The sequence below is a fragment of the Phalacrocorax aristotelis genome, chromosome W (assembly GCF_949628215.1).
Source record: "Phalacrocorax aristotelis chromosome W, bGulAri2.1, whole genome shotgun sequence".
NCBI classification, from domain to species: domain Eukaryota; kingdom Metazoa; phylum Chordata; class Aves; order Suliformes; family Phalacrocoracidae; genus Phalacrocorax; species Phalacrocorax aristotelis.
The window spans coordinates 7,201,357-7,220,363 of record NC_134310.1 but is presented as its reverse complement, the minus strand read 5'-3'; the positions used below and the strand labels follow the sequence as shown (position 1 = coordinate 7,220,363).

At 53.8% G+C, this 19,007-nt stretch overlaps 2 protein-coding genes across 2 annotated transcripts; both read left to right on the top strand.

Annotated features, from left to right (window-relative positions):
* The first annotated feature begins 397 nt into the window (after nucleotides 1–397).
* LOC142049720 (la-related protein 6-like) lies at nucleotides 398–2,571 on the top strand. Its single transcript, XM_075077652.1, is given in 4 exon segments — nucleotides 398–564; nucleotides 851–1,061; nucleotides 1,586–2,501; nucleotides 2,504–2,571. Coding segments are annotated over 4 exon segments (1,362 nt in total).
* Nucleotides 2,572–2,708: 137 nt separating this feature from the next.
* On the top strand, nucleotides 2,709–17,502 carry LOC142049719 (DNA-binding protein RFX2-like). The gene is given in 11 exon segments (XM_075077651.1): nucleotides 2,709–2,735; nucleotides 4,038–4,169; nucleotides 11,611–11,808; nucleotides 12,223–12,227; nucleotides 12,369–12,580; nucleotides 13,535–13,632; nucleotides 14,290–14,439; nucleotides 14,825–15,033; nucleotides 15,361–15,514; nucleotides 17,196–17,238; nucleotides 17,393–17,502. Coding segments are annotated over 11 exon segments (1,338 nt in total).
* The last annotated feature ends 1,505 nt before the right edge of the window (nucleotides 17,503–19,007 follow it).

Genomic DNA, 19,007 nt, shown 5'->3' with positions numbered 1-19,007 from the left:
AGCAGACAGGTTTCACCTGGAGCCTGCTGGGTCTCAGAGGGGGCAGGCCCATAACTGCCTGCTGCAGCTCATTCTGAGTGGCTGCCTTTATAAGCCAGCAGCTTGGGTGCTCTAAGGGTTTTACCTCTCTTCATTTCACTTTGTCTTTTAGGAGCCTTAGTTTGGAGGAGGGGAGGTTTGGGGCCTGCTGCTTGCAGGTCTCTAGGAGGTAAAGCCAGCTCTTTCTGCCTTTCTCAGCACTGCTAAGCAGGTAAGGGCACAGCAATGAGCTGCGTCTGCTCCCCCATCCCTGGGCTGGGGTCTGCAGCCCAGAGCAGGGCTCTGCCCTGGGGCTGGCTGCAGTTGGGAAGCCTCCTAGCACTGTGCTTCTCCTTTGTAATATCCCAGGTGAAGGGCAATGTCATCAGGTAGTTCTGGGGTGGCCTCAGGGCTCGCTTCCCAGCCCAGCTGCAGCACCCCTCAGCTGGAACAAAGGAGTTCCTTCCCGGCGCGGCATCTCCTTCCACCGCAGAGCCGCTCGCTCGCCCTGCTCAGCCAGGAGGACTTCTTAAGAAGCTTCAACGGGTACGTGGCCGCTGGGATGAGTGGGGGGGCTGAGCCCTGCTCTTGCCTCGTGTTTGTCCCCAGGGGAATGTGTCCCTTGTCTGGGATGGATTGGGGTTCACGGTCTGGCACTGGTGCTCCCAGCATCGGGAGGCACGCGGGGTGCAGGCTGGCGTTGCTCCCCTGTAGCTGATGGCCCTGGGTCTCTGCGGTGTCTCTGCCATCTGCACTGTTGTAGCTGAGACCAGGCAGTGCTGTGCGTCCCAAAGGCCACCAGCTCACACCCCTGTCTCTGCTGCTCTGCCAGGAGCTTCTCTGATGTAAGTGATGTTTGGGGGGCTGATCTGTTGGACTGCAGCTCCTCCACCCCCGACCCGCAGCTGGTCCGCAGGATTGTGTCCCAGGTGGAGTTCTACCTTTCTGATGAGAACCTGGCCAAGGATGCTTTCCTTCTGAAACATGTCCAAAAGAAGAAGATGGGCTTCGTCAGCATCAAACTGCTGACATCCTTCAAGAAGGTAGGCAGTCCATGGCACCTGCCAGCCGGGGTGGGAAAGGGCCTTTGGGTGGAGGGTGTCTGGGTGTGCTCTGTCTGTCTCTGGAGGGGTGTGTGGGGAGGTCCAGGCTCCCCTCAGGCTGTCTGTGTCCCAGGGAAGTGCTGGTGGTGCAGAGCTGGGCTCTGCTCCCTGCCCTCGATGTGCTGCAGCAGTTCTGCAACCAGGGAGGGTGGCTGGGGAAGCAGTGAACAGTCCTCAGTGCTGGATTTGCCTCTTCTGCCCGTTGTCCCCCCGCGCTGCTTTGGGAGAGACCATCCCTTAACCAAAGAAGCGCAGTGAAGTGCTGGTGGTGTGAGGTACTGGGAAGCGGCAGCTTGTTGCTGCAATCCAGGGGGCACTGGAGACCACCTGCTGCAGACCCGCATCTGCTCATGTGAAAGGGGGATGGTGCCTTGCCGTGACTTCAGCGTGCCTGTATGATGGATTGAGGGTGGTCCCTGCCTGGGGACACTCATGGGGACACAGTGGCTCCCTTTCTCCCACAGATGAAATACCTGACGCGTGACTGGCGGCTCACACTCTACGCCCTGCAGTTCTCGGAGCTGCTGGAAGTGAACAAGGAGGGCACCAAAGTGAGGCGGCGGGTCCCCCTGCCCGAGTGCCTGCGGAGCTTCTCCCCCAGCAAACTGCTGCTGGCCTGGGAGCTGCTGCCGCCGATCCAGAATAACTTCATCGAGACCATCGTGAGTATGTTCAGCCCCTTTGGTGCCATTGTATCCATCCGCATCCTGCGGCCGGGCCGCAAGCTGCCCTCGGATGTGCGGAAATACACGTCGCTCTTCCCCGAGCTGCTGAGAAAGCGCTGTGCCCTGGTGGAGTACGATAGGCTGGGGAGCGCCCGCAGGGCCTTTGAGCACCTCGGCCGCCGAAGCCACCGGTGCGGTGAGAGCATCAGGGTGGTCTGGCTCTGCTGGAAGGTCTCCAAGAAGGAACCTCAGAACAAGAGGGAGGTGGCGAAGAAGCTGGTTCACCAGTGCGATTGGAAGGTGCAGGCGGCGGCCACGATCTTCCCCTATGGCATTGGGGGCTCCCTGCTCTACCGCTCTCCGGAGTCAGGCAATGCTCCAGTGTCACCGTCCCTGCTCCTGAACACGGAACCCTCGGCACCCACCTGCCCATGCAGCACCTTCCAGCCCAGGGACTTCAGCAACACCTTTACAAGATCGCTCCTTACCAGGAAAGTCTTCCCCCCACTCGGGATGGGCTTGGGCACCGGTGGCTGCCATGGCTTCCGCTCCAGGAGGGAGTGGCCCCATGGCTGCGGCTGGGGGAGCGGGGTGGATACGTGGGCACCCAGGGGCAGCAGGCCTGCTCTGCATGCCACACCTCCTCCCAGAAATTCCCTGGCAGGAAATCGGGTGCCTGAGCCCCTTGGCCTGCGGGGTGGGGTGCTTCGCCTCCCAATGGCCCTGATGGCACCAAGGGCTTCAGCAGCAGCACGGGGAGAGGAAAGCTCACCCTCCGGCACTGAGGCTCATTTACCTTTGCGTTTGGGGATTTTTCTTTCTTTTCGTTTCCACTTCACTCGATCAGAATAACTCTGTGTGGGCCCTGAGAGCTGCGGGCAGTGGTGGTGCAGCTGGTGCAGGGGACGGTAGTTATCGGTTGATGACGATGCTCGGAGCAGGTCAGTATGTGAGATGAGATGCTGAGCAGCAGCAACCCCAGGAGCTGCACCATACCATGCTGGTGTCACCGAGAGCGCGCCTGTGCAGGCTCCAGAGGGGCTCCCAGCACCCCAGTGGCATCACGGCAATGCCCGAAGGAAGGGGCTTATCCCCTACGACCACCGGTGCTGGGGCTGCTCTGACGGGACCTCACCCTGCACCTTCTGCAAGCCCTACCCGCAAAGCCGAGGTGGCTCCCCGAAGTCGTCGTTGGCTGCACTAGCCCACGTTGTGGCTCTCGGATGGGAAATAGGCAATAAAGAGGGATGAATCTTCCAGGCACTTTCTGGCTGCTGCAGTGAGTTTTTTTATTATTCCCAAACCCTCTCACCCCCAAACCTCCCCCAATCCTATTTGGTGTTGCAGCTGCCCACGGTGGAGGCAGAGAAGGGGAGGGGTTTCCCTGGCTGGCCTGCAGCTCCCTCCCTCCCCATTCTGGGGGTGATTTGGGTTATTTTGGTGGGTGAGGGAGGCAAAGCCAGTCTCTGGAGCTGAGTGAGGTGGGAGTGAGGAAGGGTGTGATTGCCTTGATTGGCTTTGAGGGCCTTTGCAGCGAGCCCTGTCCCTGCTGGAGGGGACGCTGGTCGTGCTCAAGACGGAGGCCTTGCAGGCCTTGTGGGGGCGTGTCTGTGCCCTCCCCAGCCCCCGAGCTGTGTCCCTGTCCCAGGGGCCCCGTGCTGCTTTCTGCGTGGGGCTGTGTCCGTGAGTCCTGCAAGGAGCTGTCTGTCGTGGCTCCCCCACCAAAGGGCTGCTTTGCCCGGGGAAGCCTGTGTCCGTGCTGTCCCCCCTGCCATTGCCTGCCCTGTGGGCAGTGAGTCGGTCCTGGCTGTGTCTTGGTGCCCTTTGGGGCTCGCTGGCTGTGATTTGGGGCTCAGCAGGGATTCTGTACCCCTTGGGTGCCCTTTCCCGGTGGCCCCTGTGCTCCCTCCCCCTCCCACGCAGGCACACAGCCATTTGCAGGAACAGCTTTTCATGGAAACAGAAACCAACACAACAGATACCAGCAAACCTACGACATCCCCTTCTGCCCCAACCAACCCACCCCGAAGTTGGGCAAACTTCCGAACCCCTTTCATTCTGTCTTGAGGAGTGCTTTTCAAAAGGAGTTTCTCATTTTGCCCCTCCACTTGACTAGATGCTATAAAGTGTCAACCCTCAAAATGCTGCCCTTTAATGTTAACCTCCTGTATGACATGAGAAACACAAAAGTCTGCATGACTGTGTTGCAAATAATGTCTACGTGTTTGCTTGTGCCTCTGTAAATCCCAAGCCACGCTCTAAATTGAGGTATAGACCAGTGCAGAAGACGGGTGGTACAGCAGAGAGTGGGTCCAATAGTAACCCGCGCACTACGTCGGAGCAATCGGTTGCTGCTCAAAGTCAACATCAACAGCAATTCATAGGTGAGGAGGCTGCTTTCATGTGTTAGATACCTCACGTCTAGGCTTATAACTTTAAGAGGAAGGAAGGTCTTGCCCAGCAAGCTCCAGCTGTTCTGCATTTGTTTGCTTGGCTAATAAGTCTACAGTATTGTATATGATATAGATACTATATAGGATATATTGAAATAAGCTCTTGTAACATCACACTTGCTAAGTTTATTTACTGACTCCCACACCCACAGGAAGACTTTTCCCTTGTGCCCTCAGGCCTGTTGGTTCCCTCTAAGTATGTTTAAAATTAAAATCCATCAGGTTTTGTCCCAGTTGGATGGAAGGCGTGGAGGTCCTGAAGAGCCTTGCTAAGGCAGGCAGCCGGAGGGAGAAGAGCGAGTCTCTTCATTGCAAAGGCTGCAATATGTATCCGATGCAGATGACCCATAAGGATCTTCTCCTTAGGAGACAGGCTCTCTGGCTTTGCTGGTCATGGATCTATGTGTCTCCATCCTCTCCAGCAGAGGTACCAATCTGTGCTGGTTTTGGCTGAGAAGGGGTTAATTCTCTCACTGTGGAGGGTCGGCTACCCTTCCAGCTTTCTGAGCTCTGCCTCGTGGCGGGGGACTGGGAGGGGCAGGGCCATGGCGGGGGTGGCTGACCCCAACTGGTCAATGGCATGTTCACGCCATACCATGTGACACCAGGAGCAGTATATGAAGGGGGAGCAGTTGGCGGCTCAGGAGCGGCGCGGCGTTGGGTTGGTGGGCGGTGAGCGGCTGCGGCACGTGCGGTTCGTTTGAGCGGTTCGTTCCCCCTCTCCCCTCCCTTCCCCCCTACCCCGGGGTGTTGTGCCTCTCGTTGTTCTCCTTTACATTGCATTTCTGTTGTTGTTTCTTTGAATTTTCATTATTAAACTGCTCTTATCCCAACCCACGAGCGTTACCCTTCTGATTCTCTCCCCCATCTACCGCTGGGGGAGTGAGCGAGCGACTGGGTGGGGCTGAGCTGCCGGCTAAACCACGACAGTCTTTTTGGCGCCCAACGTGGGGCTCAAGGGTTGGAGATAATAACAGCTGCTGGTCACAGCACCATGTTGTTCTTTTTGCAGTTGGTGTTAAAGATCGGTGTGGGTTTGTTTAGTCTGCTGTGTTCTGCTGTGATTAGTAACATTTTTCCTATGAGATTTCTTACACAAACATTCATTTTCAGCTTTATCGGGTATTTGGGTGTTTTTTGCTGAAACGGTTACTGTACTTGGGATACCACCTTGTTGAGGCACTTAGCAACTATACCTCCTCCTCGGAGAGACTTTATATGGAGGAAATACAGAGCCGCACCTTTGCAACTTTGTGCTATGATGTCTGTGCCTTTGTTACAACAACCTTTTTGTATCTTGACCATCCTTGGGTGGTTAAGGTGCACTTATTGTTAGTTTTTGGGCATGTTGTTTTGGTTTGGACTAAGCAACTGAAGAATATCACCCAGAAATCTGCCCCAAGGCTTGATAGTTACGAGTGGCAGGGCATGTGGGATAGCATGGGCATGGGCAAATACCTAGGGCAGTGGGCACCCCCAGTGTTTTGGAGTTTCACCCCCGAGCAAGTGCAGAATCCTAAACAACTAGTAGAATATTTGGAGAAAGTATGTTGTTACGCTGGGAACTCCAGAGAGACACAGCTAACTGCAAGGTGCTGGGGCCTGGCCCATGCATACCGAGCCCTGCCCAACAGTAGTCAGTGCCCCCAGGGGGAAGAGAATGTCTCTGGGTTGAAATGCAAAGTGACTGGCACTGTAGTCACTCCAGCCCTGAGGACAGGCACTGCAGCCACTCAAACCCCCACGACAAGTACCGGAGCTGGCTCAGAGAATCAACCCGTACCAGTATCAGTTGCCCCCATACACAAGATGAAATATTGGAGGCGGACATCAACTCATTTAAAACGGGATGATGAAGAACCAGGGCCGTCACGGGGAGAGGAGGAAGAAGTCATAAATGAAATAGAGACCACCCGATCCCTGTCCTTCAGCCAGTTGCGAGATATGCAAAAAGATTATAGCCATCGTTGAGGTGAGCACATTGTCACCTGGCTGCTCCGATGCTGGCATAATGGGGCCAGTAGCCTGGAACTAGAGGCAAAAGAAGCCAGACAACTGGGATCCCTTTCTGGGGAAGGGGGCGTTGACAAAGCAACTGGGAAAAAACCACAAGCCCTCAGCCTCTGGAGGCGACTCCTGCCCGGAGTGAAGGAAAGGTATCCCTTTAAAGAAGATGTTACATATTGCCCAGGAAAATGGACAACTGTGGAGAAAGGCATCCAGTATCTAAGGGAATTAGCTGTGTTTGAGGTGATTTATGGTGACCTGGACGATCAATGGTCCTCCAAAGATCCAGATGAAGCCGAGTGCACACGACCCACGTGGCGCAAGTTTGTACGGAGCGCACCATCTTCGCATGCAAAGTCATTGGCAGTGATGTCCTGGAAAGGTGACGAGACACCAACGGTGGCGGAGGTGATTGATAGACTCCGGGATTATGAAACAAATCTCTCTTCCTCGCTCGTCTCTGCTGTGGAGAAACTATCCCAAGAGGTCCAGCAACTCAAAGAAGATCTGTCCTACTCCCCACCTCGACAGGGTAGTGTCTCAGCTGTTAGGAATAAGCGTCCTTTGGCTCAAAGGAGGGGATACACACCACGGGCCACCCTATGGTTCTACCTGCGTGACCACGGAGAGGACATGATGAGGTGGGATGGCAAGCTTACCTCGGCCCTACAGGCACGAGTGCGTGAACTGCAAGGAAGAACAGGCACTCAGGGAGGCTCTTCCAGGAAAGCTGCTGCTCCAGTTTCCATTGAGCAAGTCCCCAGACAGAGGAGTAGAAGCGCTGGTTTTATTTCTAAGCGTAATAGAGGGACTCCTGATTCACATTTGCAAGAGGTGAGTTGTGACTGCCACGATCAGGACTAGAGGGGCCCTGCCTCCAGCCGGGTGGAGGAAAGGGATAACCGGGCTTACTGGACTGTGTGGATGCGATGGCCTGGCACGTCCGACCCACAGGAGCATAAAGCTTTAGTGGACACCGGCACACAGTGCACCTTAATGCCATCAAACTAGAAAGGGGCAGAACCCATCAGCATTGCTGGAGTGACAGGGGGATCCCAAGAGCTAACTGTATTGGAGGCCAAAGTGAGCCTAACTGGCAATGAGTGGCAGAAGCACCCCATTGTGACTGGCCCCGAGGCTCCGTGCATCCTTGGCATAGACCATCTCAGGAGAGGGTATGTCAAGGACCCAAAAGGGTACAGGTGGGCTTTTGGTGTAGCTGCCTTGGAGACGAAGGAAACTAAACAGCTGTCTACCTTGCCTGGCCTCTCGAAGGACCCTTCTGTTGTGGGGTTGCTGAAGGTTAAAGAACAACAGGTGCCAATTGCCACCACAGCTGTACACCGGTGGCAATATCGCACCAACAAAGACTCTCTCATCCCCATCCATGAACTCATTCACCAACTGAGGAGCCAAGGAGTCATCAGTAAGACCCACTCACCCTTTAACAGTCCCATGTGGCCAGTGCGGAAGTCTAATGGAGAGTGGAGGTTAACAGTAGACTATCGTGGCCTGAATAAAGTCACTCCAGCGTTGAGTGCTGCTGTGCCAGACATGCTAGAACTTCAATACGAACTGGAGTCCAAGGCGGCCAAGTGGTATGCCACAACCAATGTTGCTAACGCATTCTTCTCAATCCCTCTGGCAGCAGAGTGCAGGCCACAGTTTGCTTTCACATGGGCGGGCGTCCAGTACACCTGGAATCGACTGCCCCAGGGGTGGAAACACAGTCCTACCATTTGCCATGGACTGATTCAGACTGTACTGGAACAGGGAGAAGCTCCAGAACACCTTCAATACATTGATGACATCATTGTGTGGGGCAACACAGCGGAAGAAGTTTTTGAGAAAGGAGAGAAAATAGTCCAAATCCTTCTGAAAGCTGGTTTTGCCATAATACAAAGTAAGGTGAAAGGGACCCGCACGAGAAATCCAGTTCTTAGGAATCAAATGGCAAGATGGTCGTCGTCAGATTCCAATGGACGTGATCAAGAAAATAGCAGCCATGTCTCCACCAACTAGCAAAAAGGAGACGGAAGCTTTCTTGGGCGTTGTGGGTTTTTGGAGAATGCATATTCCAAATTACAGTCTGATCGTAAGCCCTCTCTATCAAGTGACCCGGAAGAAGAATGATTTCAAATGGGGCCCTGAGCAACGACAAGCCTTTGAACAGATTAAACGAGAAATAGTTCATGCAGTAGCCCCTGGGCCAGTCTGGGCAGGACAAGATGTAAAAAATGTGCTCTACACTGCAGCCGGGGAGAATGGCCCTACCTGGAGCCTCTGGCAGAAAGCACATGGGGAGACCCGGGGTCGACCCCTAGGGTTTTGGAGTCGGGGATACAGAGGGTCCGAAGCCCGCTATACTCCAACTGAAAAAGAGATATTGGCAGCATATGAAGGGGTCCGAGCTGCTTCAGAAGTGGTTGGTACTGAGGCCCAGCTGCTCCTGGCACCCCGACTGCCAGTGCTGGGCTGGATGTTCAGAGGGAACCTCCCCTCTACACACCATGCAACTGATGCTACGCGGAGTAAATGGGTCGCGCTGATCACCCAGCGGGCTCGAGTAGGAAACCCCGGTCGCCCAGGAATCTTGGAAGTGATTATGGACTGGCCAGAAGGCAAAGACTTTGGAATATCACCAGAGGAGGAGGTGACACGTGCTGAAGAAGCCCCACTCTCTAACAAACTGCCAGATGAGGAGAAGCAGTATGCCCTGTACACCGATGGGTCCTGTCACCTTGTGGGAAAGCACCGGAGATGGAAGGCTGCTGTATGGAGTCCTACACGACAAGTAGCAGAAACTGCTGAAGGAGAAGGTGAATCGAGCCACTTTGCAGAGGTAAAGGCCATCCAGCTGGCCTTGGACATTACTGAATGGGAAAAGTGGCCAGTGCTCTATCTTTATACTGTCTCCTGGATGGTGGCAAATGCCCTGTGGGGCTGGCTGCAGCAGTGGAATCAAAGCAACTGGCAGCGCAGAGGCAAAGCCATCTGGGCCGTCACAATGTGGCAAGATATTGCTGCCCGGGTAGAGAACCTGGTTGTAAAGGTACGGCATGTGGATGCTCACGTCCCCAAGAGTCGGGCCACTGAAGAACATCGGAACAACCAGCAGGTAGATCAGGCTGCCAAGATTGAAGTGGCTGAGGTGGATCTGGACTGGCAACATAAGGGTGAACTATTTCTAGCTCGGTGGGCCCATGACACGTCAGGACATCAAGGGAGAGATGCAACATACAGGTGGGCTTGTGATCGAGGGGTGGACTTGGCCATGGACGCTATTGCGCAGGTTATCCACGAATGTGACACGTGCGCTGCAATCAAGCAAGCGAAGCGGGTAAAGCCTCTGTGGTATGGGAGACGATGGCTGAAGTATAAATACGGGGAGGCCTGGCAGATTGACTATATCACACTCCCACAAACCCGCCAAGGCAAGCGCCATGCGCTCACCATGGTAGAAGCAACCACGGGCTGGCTGGAAACATCTCCTGTCCCCCACACCACTGCCCGGAACACTCTCCTGGCTCTCAAACAACAAGTCCTGTGGCGACATGGCACCCCAGACAGAACTGAGTCAGACAAGGGGACTCATTTCCAGAATAGTCTCATAGACACCTGGGCCAAAGAGCACGGCATTGAGTGGGTGTGTCACATCCCCTGTCACACACCAGCCTCTGGGAAAATTGAACGGTACAATGGACTCTTAAAAACGACACTGAGAGCAATGCGGGGGTGGGACATTCAAGCACTGGGATACACATTCAGCAAAAGCCACGTGGTTAGTCAACACGAGGGGATCTGCCAACCGAGCTGGCCCTGCCCAGTCAGAAATCCTACATACTGTGGAAGGGGACAGAGTCCCTGCAGTGCACGCAAAAAGTATGCTGGGCAAAAGAGTCTGGGTCCTTCCTGCCTCAGGCAAAGGCAAACCCACGCGTGGGATTGCTTTTGCTCGAGGACCTGGGTGCACTTGGTGGGTGATGCGGGAGGATGGAGAAATCCGATGGGTGCCTCAAGGGGATTTGATTTTGGGCGATAACGGGCTATGAACTGAATGCCACAATGTGAACTGCTATATAATATTGTGTGTCACCTCCGTGTTGTATCAATGACATCAGAGTACGAGCCTCCCAACCCATGGAAGATCAACTGTGAAACAAGCCTTGCAGCAGTGATGGAAGGATGACCGACTCGGTATGCAGCAACCCAACGCCACACACACCACCTCTCCCACCCCCAAAGACTGATACGGCAGATGGAGCCCAGAGTCATGGACTGGGTGAACTCCATGGACATTTTAATGGACATCTTACAGGGAAGGTCCATGAAGTAAGGGAATGATGTCGGTGTATTATGTTAAAGGATGGGTAGGAGAAGGGTGGTGGTTGGTACGGTTGTATTGCATCGTATGGGACCTGGGCATGGTGTAAATGGTATGGAATAAGGGGTGGAGAATGTGCTGGTTTTGGCTGAGAAGGGGTTAATTCTCCTCACTGTGGGGGGGCGGCTGCCTTTCCAGCTTCCCATGCTCTGCCGCAGGGCGGGGGGCTGGGAGGGGCAGGGCCATGGTGGGGGCGGGTGACCCCAACTGGCCAACGGCGTGTTCATGCCATACCATGTGACACCAGGAGCAGTATATGAAGGGGGAGCAGTTGGCGGCTCAGGAGCGGCGCGGCGTTGGGTCAGCGGCAGGTGAGCGGCTGCGTCACGTGCGGTTCGTTTGAGCGGATCGTTCCCCCTCTCCCCTCCCTTCCCCCCTACCCCGGGGTGTTGCACCTCTCGTTGCACCTCTCCTTTACATTGCATTTCTGTTGTTGTTTCTTTGAATTTTCATTATTAAACTGCTCTTATCCCAACCCACGAGCGTTACCCTTCTGATTCTCTCCCCCATCTACCGGTGGGGGAGTGAGCGAGCGACTGGGTGGGGTTGAGCTGCCGGCTAAGCCACGACACAAACCCTGGCCATCTCCGAGCCTCCTCTGAAGTACAACTGCTGCTGGTACGTCTTTGTCCAATTATATTTTCCATTGTACCCTCAAATTACCACAGAGACATTTCTCAAGCTCCAGAGAAAATGTAATGGGAGGCGCAGTAGATGAGGACAACGTATTCTTGTTCCTTTTATTACAAAGGGAAAGAAAACATTTTCCTTTCCACACTGAATAAAGCAGGCTGCGATTGTTTGCTTTTTGCCCAGTATAGCAGCGTGAATGGGGACAGCACTAGATTATTGGCTTCTTTTCTCCTGTTTCATCCCCAGCTGAAACATGAAAGACAGCAGCACCTTGCCCTCATCAGTAGTCCAGTGTCACTGAGTCCTGCCTAACTCTCACCGTCTTTCCCCACCCTTTTTATCCCCTGGATGTAACCCATGTCTTTCCTGAGTTCCCGGCCCCTAATCTAGGTAACATCCTCTTACAAGAAGGGGTCACCCCGAATGATGTGAAAATCCTGCTTTGATGCTCTGGCAGTGCTTAAGCCTTAAATTTTCTCTGCTTGCAGTTTAACCAAATAGCTTATGCCTTAATCATGCAGAATAAGTTTCCGTACCCCTATAAAGTGAAAATAACACCAGCTTGTTTGACCTCATTCGGTTAAGAGACAATATGCGTTGTTCTCATCAAAACACAAAACCTTTTTCCTTCTGAAAACATTCAGCATTTGAAGGTGTTAAACACCTCAAAGCTATTTGTAGGATCTGTCAACACCGGCTAATCTGCTCAAAAACCATTCGCCGCACACATTTTGTCCCCGCTGCTACAGGTGAGGAGGTTGAGGGCAGAGGAGAGAGTGTGAAGGTTTTGGAAAGAGCTGGGTCCGTGAGGAAGAACCAGCTAAGCCTTTGCTTGCTGAAACGACTCTAGTGAAGTACAATGCCCAGGTGCACATGAACGTGAGTGTGTGAAAGGCAACTCAAGCTAAAGCTGGAAGGAGCGAAGGCCAAGCACTGGTTGCTAGGGATTTGAGGGAAAGCTGTGGTCAGGGCTCTGACCCCGTGGACAGAGAGGCGCTGCAGAGTCGGCAGAGACTTGTACAAGCGATCAAACGTTTCCTTTTGAAAGAAACATGACGAGCTGATTTTCTTCTGCTGAAAACCAGGGTTAGAAATCAAGAGGAAGGGTGAATGCCCTGAAGGCAAACCTGCTGCTAACGCTGCCTCCCTCCTCATCCTCCCACAGCGACGAAGAACACAAAGGGACCCTCCCAGGAGATCAGCTGATCACTCTGTGCAAATACGAACCCATCCTCAAACGGATGAGAGACTGTGATCACATCCTGTACCAGGCCCTGGTGGAGATTCTCATCCCAGACGTGCTCAGGCCGGTGCCCAGTGAGTACCCTGCGGCGTGGCTGGGAGGACACGGGTGGTCCCAACCTCGGCTCGGCTCCTGCTCCTCGCTGGGCTGAGTCACGGGATGTTGCGTGTGAGAAGCAGCGATCCGTGACTCACTCGGTCTGGCTACCGCTTGCCACGAGGGTTTCCATTGTAAAAGCTGAAGTAGAGGGTTTTGATTTGAATGCAGGCTAAAATATGACGGCAACAGCAGAAGTTCTCCTGCCGCGTTGCTCTACGTCGATGGTACTTTGTGACCCCTAGAAATTCCATGCTTTTTAAAGTTTGGTTGATTGCGTATCACTTCTGACGTTGGCTCGGAGTCAAGGTAAAGGCATAAGCTTAATGCACAGTGAAGCGCGGCTAATCCTTGCGAGGTGTTTCCTTGGAGATCGTACCTTTGTTTGTGTAGAACCATCCTGTCCCCTACTGCACCTCCTGGAAATCTGGGGTCAACTTTTGTTTGGGAGATTAGCGATGGGATACTGAGGGTTTTCTGTCTGATTGGGCTCCTCCTCAGCAAAGCGCGTGCGTCAGCCTCCCCGAGGCCTCCACAATAGCTCTGGAAAGCCACGTCCCTCTGGGCTGCTGCTGTCAGTCTCCATGCTGGGGGACATGGGTATCTTTACAGAGCATATTTCACCCTTGGAAAACACTCAGAAGGACTATGGATAAGAAAAGGATAAGAAAGAAGATGACTAAGAAAATGAGAGTCAGAGTAAGAATAAAAATGAGCAGAAGAGTAAGGGTAAGAAAAGTTTGAGTTACAACATTAGAGAATAAGAAGAAAAGTTTGAGTGCATCTCAGGACGCAGCTGGTTTCCCTGACGCTAAGTTGAGCTCACAGCTACCCAGATCAGCGGCTGTGCTTTCCACAGCAGCTCTCAGCTAGAAAGTGGTGTCCCAAGACGACATGGAGCAGCTTTTCTAACTCTGCAGACTTCTTTGCAGGCACGCTTACACAAGCAGTTGGTAATTTTGCCAAGAGTTTGGAAGGGTGGCTGATGAACGCAATGAGTGAACTTCCCCCCGAGATTGTCCGGGCCAAGGTAAGCAGAGGGAGCACGGGGCAGGTCCGGGGTAGGAACTGAGTGTGTGCGCGTTGCAGTTTTCCGCAGGGACTGGAAATCACTGCTGGGGTTTGGCCACATGTACTCCAGACTAGCACCATATAATGAATAATTATCCATGCAAATCGGCAAGGAGTGGGAGGACAGGCAGGGCAATCCCTTTGTACCAGAGGCTGATGGTGCTCTGTCCGTTGAGCCGTTCCCATGTCCCGGGATTGCAGATAAGATTTCTGGAAGAAAATCTCTGCATGGCATGAAGCTGTCCTACTAAAAATTGCAGGACACCCCATGGACTGAATGGCATTGCAGAGATTGGACCTCAGGCTCCTACTGCCCCTCTCCTGAAGCCATGGATTCTTGCAGCCGGTTCTCACCTTGCCGGTCACTGCTAGAGGCAGAGTGAGGAAACCTCTTAGTTTAAAGAAAAGAAATGCAGAGGCTGCTTTGCGAGACACGATAGGTGGTGCAAAAGTGGTGCTCTGGAGCACTCGGGTATGCTTTGGGCAGCAGCGTGGGTGGGACTGTGCAGGTGATCCCAGCTGATGCGCACCGTGTGCTTGAGCTCAGCATTGAGAAGAGTTTGCCTTCCAGCCCCGTGGCCTCCTGCTCGCGGAGCCCTGCGTTGCTGTGTTGCAGGTGGGGGTAGTGAGTGCCTTTGCGCAGACGTTACGGAGCTACGCATCGCTGAACCGCCTGGCTCAGGCCGCCCGTGCGGTGCTGCAGAACACTTCCCAGATAAACCAGATGCTCGGCGATCTCAATCGGGTCGACTTCACCAACGTGCAGGTAACTTACGGTATCTGCTCCTCGGTCGTGTTGTCTAGAACTGGGAGTCTCTAATGAGGTTGTCTGCTGGTAACCAGCATCTTATTGCCAGTACTAAAAGGCAATTAAATGGACAATTAAATGGTTTGGGTGTTACTTTCCCGGGTAAGTCTGCCATCTCACTGTGAGTAGTGGAGAAGGTACTAAGGAGCTTCTGTAAGAAGCAGTGCTACCAACAATAATATAGTTCTCATAATAATATTGTGGTCAGGGCAGCTCGGAGGAGACATGATTCAGAGCTGGTCTGGGGTCCTTGTCTACTAGAAATGCAGCTGAATTCCTAGGTTGGGATGGACCAACCGTGCAGGCTTGGCGTGAGTAACTGTCAGCCCTTCTTCCCGAGCAGGAGCAAGCCTCGTGGGTGTGCCAGTGCGAGGAAGGCATGGTACAGAAGCTGGAGCGGGATTTCAAGCTCACTCTGCAGCAGCAGAGTTCTCTGGACCAGTGGGCTAGCTGGCTGGATAATGTTGTTACTCAAGTCCTGAAGCATCACGAGGGCACTCCCAGCTTCCCCAAAGCAGCCAGACAGGTCTTGCTGAGATGGTCTTTCTATAGGTACATTTTCTTTCTCACTTTGGAGATATTTCTGCATCGGGCTCAGGGCACGTCAATAGCTCCTTGGAAAGCCAAGGACAAGTTCTTTATTCCCGTGCAACTCTGGTTAATTATTGCTCTGCTCTGGTATCTGAACAGAGCGTTGTGTCTCCTGCATCCTTTCAGGATGGGGATAGGACTAATTTCTGAAAGTGCTTTGATACTCTTGGGTTCGAGGTAGGAACAGAGCACTGTGTCCCACAGTGCCTTCAGGGTCCAGAATTCACATCAGCCGTGATGCACGTATAAAACACAATGCAAATATTTTGTTTCCCGGCCGTGTTCCAGCTCCATGGTTATCCGGGACCTCACCTTGCGCAGTGCTGCCAGCTTTGGTTCCTTCCACCTGATTCGCCTGCTCTATGATGAATATATGTTTTATCTGGTAGAGCATCGTGTTGCCCAGGCAACAGGGGAGAGGCCGACTGCTGTAATGGGAGAGGTGAGAATTGTTAATTCCCTAGAAACAAACCCATACTACGCAGCTCTTTAAGAGGTTGGAACTCGTGTGTTTCACAAACAGCGCTGTGCCCTGAATGTGTTTTTGTAGCCATCATTGCCAAAGCAGGTATGAGCTTTTTGAGTGCCTGTCACAAGAATCCAGCTCCTTGAGCCCCTTCCATCCTGGCTTGCTAATAGCTGAGCTGGTGGGTTTGGGGGCAGTTGAGCATCAGCTGGCCTTTGGCGGCCTGGAGGAGGGAGGAAAAGGATCTCCCTACTTCTCTCCGTTACCTGTGGGCACCAACCCTGATGGCGGGATTCCTGCCAGGGCAAAGACCCATCAAAAAAACTAAACCAAGCAAAGAAAGGTTCAAAAGGTACTTTCCCTGCAGCTTTCGGTGGTACTGTTCACGGAACTTGCTCAGGCCTCTGCAAGCTCCAGTTACACGCACAGTCAGCCCCTCTCTCTGTCTTTGACTTGAAGAAGAGAAACGGTGGGTTGTTTGTGTTGGGGGGTGTGTGGGGATTGGAGTTTTCTTTTAACCAATCAGCCAGTAAATCCGGTGCCTGGCTTGCAGGCAGGTCCTGTCCTGCCTAGCTGAGGTCACTTCTGCTCTTTCCCTCTGAAAAATGCCTAGATTTAAAAGGCCCTCATCAACTTGTGATAGCAATATAGCAACTACTGTTAGTTTGAAACTGATCTCATTTGCTCCTTGAAGCTCATACCTGTTTTCTTCCTTCCCTAGAGCTCATGTAGGGGAGCCAGGCAAATCAACTGCCTGCCTGTCCCTTCCCCCCCACCCCCTTTAGGCCCATGCTGTTGCCCCAAGTCAGCAGCGCTGTAAGTTCCTGCTATTCCCTGCAAAACCTCTGTCTTTATTGGTATTCAAGGAACATGAAAGGCAGAGAGTGGCTTCCAGCAAGACCCAGCTGTGGCAGGCTTTCATCCGTCAGGTTTTGCCTTCTTTCAACTCTTGCAATATTTCTGTTCTCCAGGAGGAGGCTGGATCTTCCCAGCAAGAGAGGATGAATCGTGTCCTTCCATTTCCATCGCTCACTTTTAAACTCCTGCTCTCCTCAGTGCCTTCCGCTGCCCAACTTTGCATGACTTTTCAACACTACTGTTATAGCAATTTAGTGTTTCAGACCTCGTCATAGAGGGAGACAACACGTCTCCAGAACCCAATATATCCCCAGCTCTCTGGTTACACTTGACACGGCGGCCTTGCAAGGCAAAGCACTTCCGTGACGCGAATGCGAAGGCTTTGCACAGAGTTGCGCAGGGTGGAGCGATGGTAGAGCCCCAGGAGAGGGGAATAGCTGGCATGCCTGAGCAGCTGCCCGAGAGATGCAGAGGGCTGGAGAAAAGGCACCATCCTTCAGTCTGTGGCAGCACTTGGCCCTGACATGGCAGACAGAAACATTTCTCCCTTCGTTCCACAACTCCATCCTGCCTTGGATTGTTGCGTGTGGCGTTTGCCCAGAGGCTTCAATGCCAGCGGCAGACTTTTCCCCAAAATATGTGGTTGGTTTTGCTTTCTGCTTTTCACCGCCGGCACTGCTGATGCTCGTGCTTCCTCTGGAGCACTTAGGCTGCTTGTTAAAATTGCTTGGAAATAGATGCCAACTTCAGGTCTGGTCTCCATAAGCCTCACTCACCTTGTAATGCCTTTGTCTTTCAGTTTGGTGACCTCACACCTCTGTCTCCAACACCGCTGGACAAAGGTACCTCCTCTCCCTCAAGGGGAATCCTGCTGGGTCAGGGTTGAATCACTGTGGGAGGGGGAACCTCGTGCTGGCCCCTCCACCCTGCTCTGTTAGGAGAAAGGACCTCTTCCCCTCCGGTCGCCGTTCTCATGCCGAGACCTGTCCCTTACAGATGACATGAGTGACCTGGGCAGCGAGGTGGACACAGAATCCCGGAGCATGGGGGAGCCGCTGGTGAAACGGGAACGCAGCGACCCTGGCTACTCGCTGCAGGAGATCTGAAACAGGGACTCGGCTTTTCTCCAGCTGGACGAAGTCGTCTGGAGCCAGGCTTGATGGTTGCAAGCCTGAGTCTCCCCATATCTGCGTTATTAGTGCCTCTTAGTTTCTCCTTCTGTTTACTTGTGTTTGGGGATGGGCTCTGGTGGTGTCGCGGGCGGGCGGTGGGACGGGGCTGGTTTGTCCGCCTGCTTTCCTGTGGCATGACTGCTGGCTGGACGGCAAAGGTCCAGAGTCTGCTACCGAGCGATGGACGTCTCCGTGGTCAGCAGCGGATCGGACGTGCCTGGCTGTGAGCGGCTGTCCTCTCCAGCCTGAGCGAGGCGGGCAATCAACGCTTTCTCTCTCAGGGAAGGTGGTTTGGGTTTCTTCCCCACTGCTCAGACTTCACTGTGATACAAACTTGAACCAATCAGTGCCCAAGAAGAAGGAAAAATACCTGACCCTTCTCCTCCAGCCCTTCAAGACAAGCTGTCCTGGCTCTGACTTTGCCAGAGCACTCATGCCAGGGAGCACGGGACAGTTGGTCTCTCTTGTACCCGCCTGGGAGAGGGCTCCGGGCTGCACATCCCTCTGGTCCCAGCGCAGTGGTGCACGCGCACGCTTCGGGACTGACACGTACGTGCTCTGGGACTGACACGTGCTCGCTCTGGGACTACGGGACCAGTGTTCCCACCTGCTCCTGTGTCTCCCCCGCTGGGTTTTTTTGTTGCCGAACCACAAATGCTCCTGGGACACCGTCAGGCCAACACAAGGTACCAAAGCGCTCCGAGGAAGCGGCGGCTGGTCGCAAAGCGTGTTTGTTGCACCCCTGCGCTCTGATGCCCTTGGGCAATTGCCCGGGCAACCCCCACCCTCACCAGGATAGCCAGGCAGAGGGGAACTGGTCCTGCGTCCTGGGTTTTGTCAAATTCTTGCTTGATGTCCTGCTAAAGGTAGGGTGCAGCGGCCTGCGGGGCTGCGCCCGGAGGTGGGTGAGGGTGTGCGACTGCAGTGCCTTAGGGTGGGCCGGCGTGCCCGCTTCCCCCCCGCTCGGGGCCAGCCGGCACAGCCGTGCCTGTTGCGCAGACTCGGATGAAATAAACCAGCCCATCCCATGTAGCAGCGAGGGGCTCTCGCGGGCCCCGGGTATGCTCAACACTACGGTGGCGTTTCCCCTTGCTGTATTGCATCGCCTTCTCCTGCAGGGTCGTTGAGGTGGCGGCTCCGACGGGGCTGAGCTGGTGGAGCTTCTGCCCCAGCAGGGCTTTATTCTCCCTTTCTGTGCCCTGGGGGTGTGGGCTGATGCGGACTACAGGGCAGAGGGGTGGGGGGGTATCTGTCACCGAGCCAAACTGCAAAAACAAAGCCCTGCGACAAATCTTTCTGTGAATAAAGGCCGTGTCATAAATAGCTTTTATTATTATGATTATTATTATTATGATTATTGTTTCTAATGATGAAGTATTTGATGTGAGCTTTTCCAGGGGCCTCGTGTACATTTGCATAGCAGAGCATATTCTATCCAA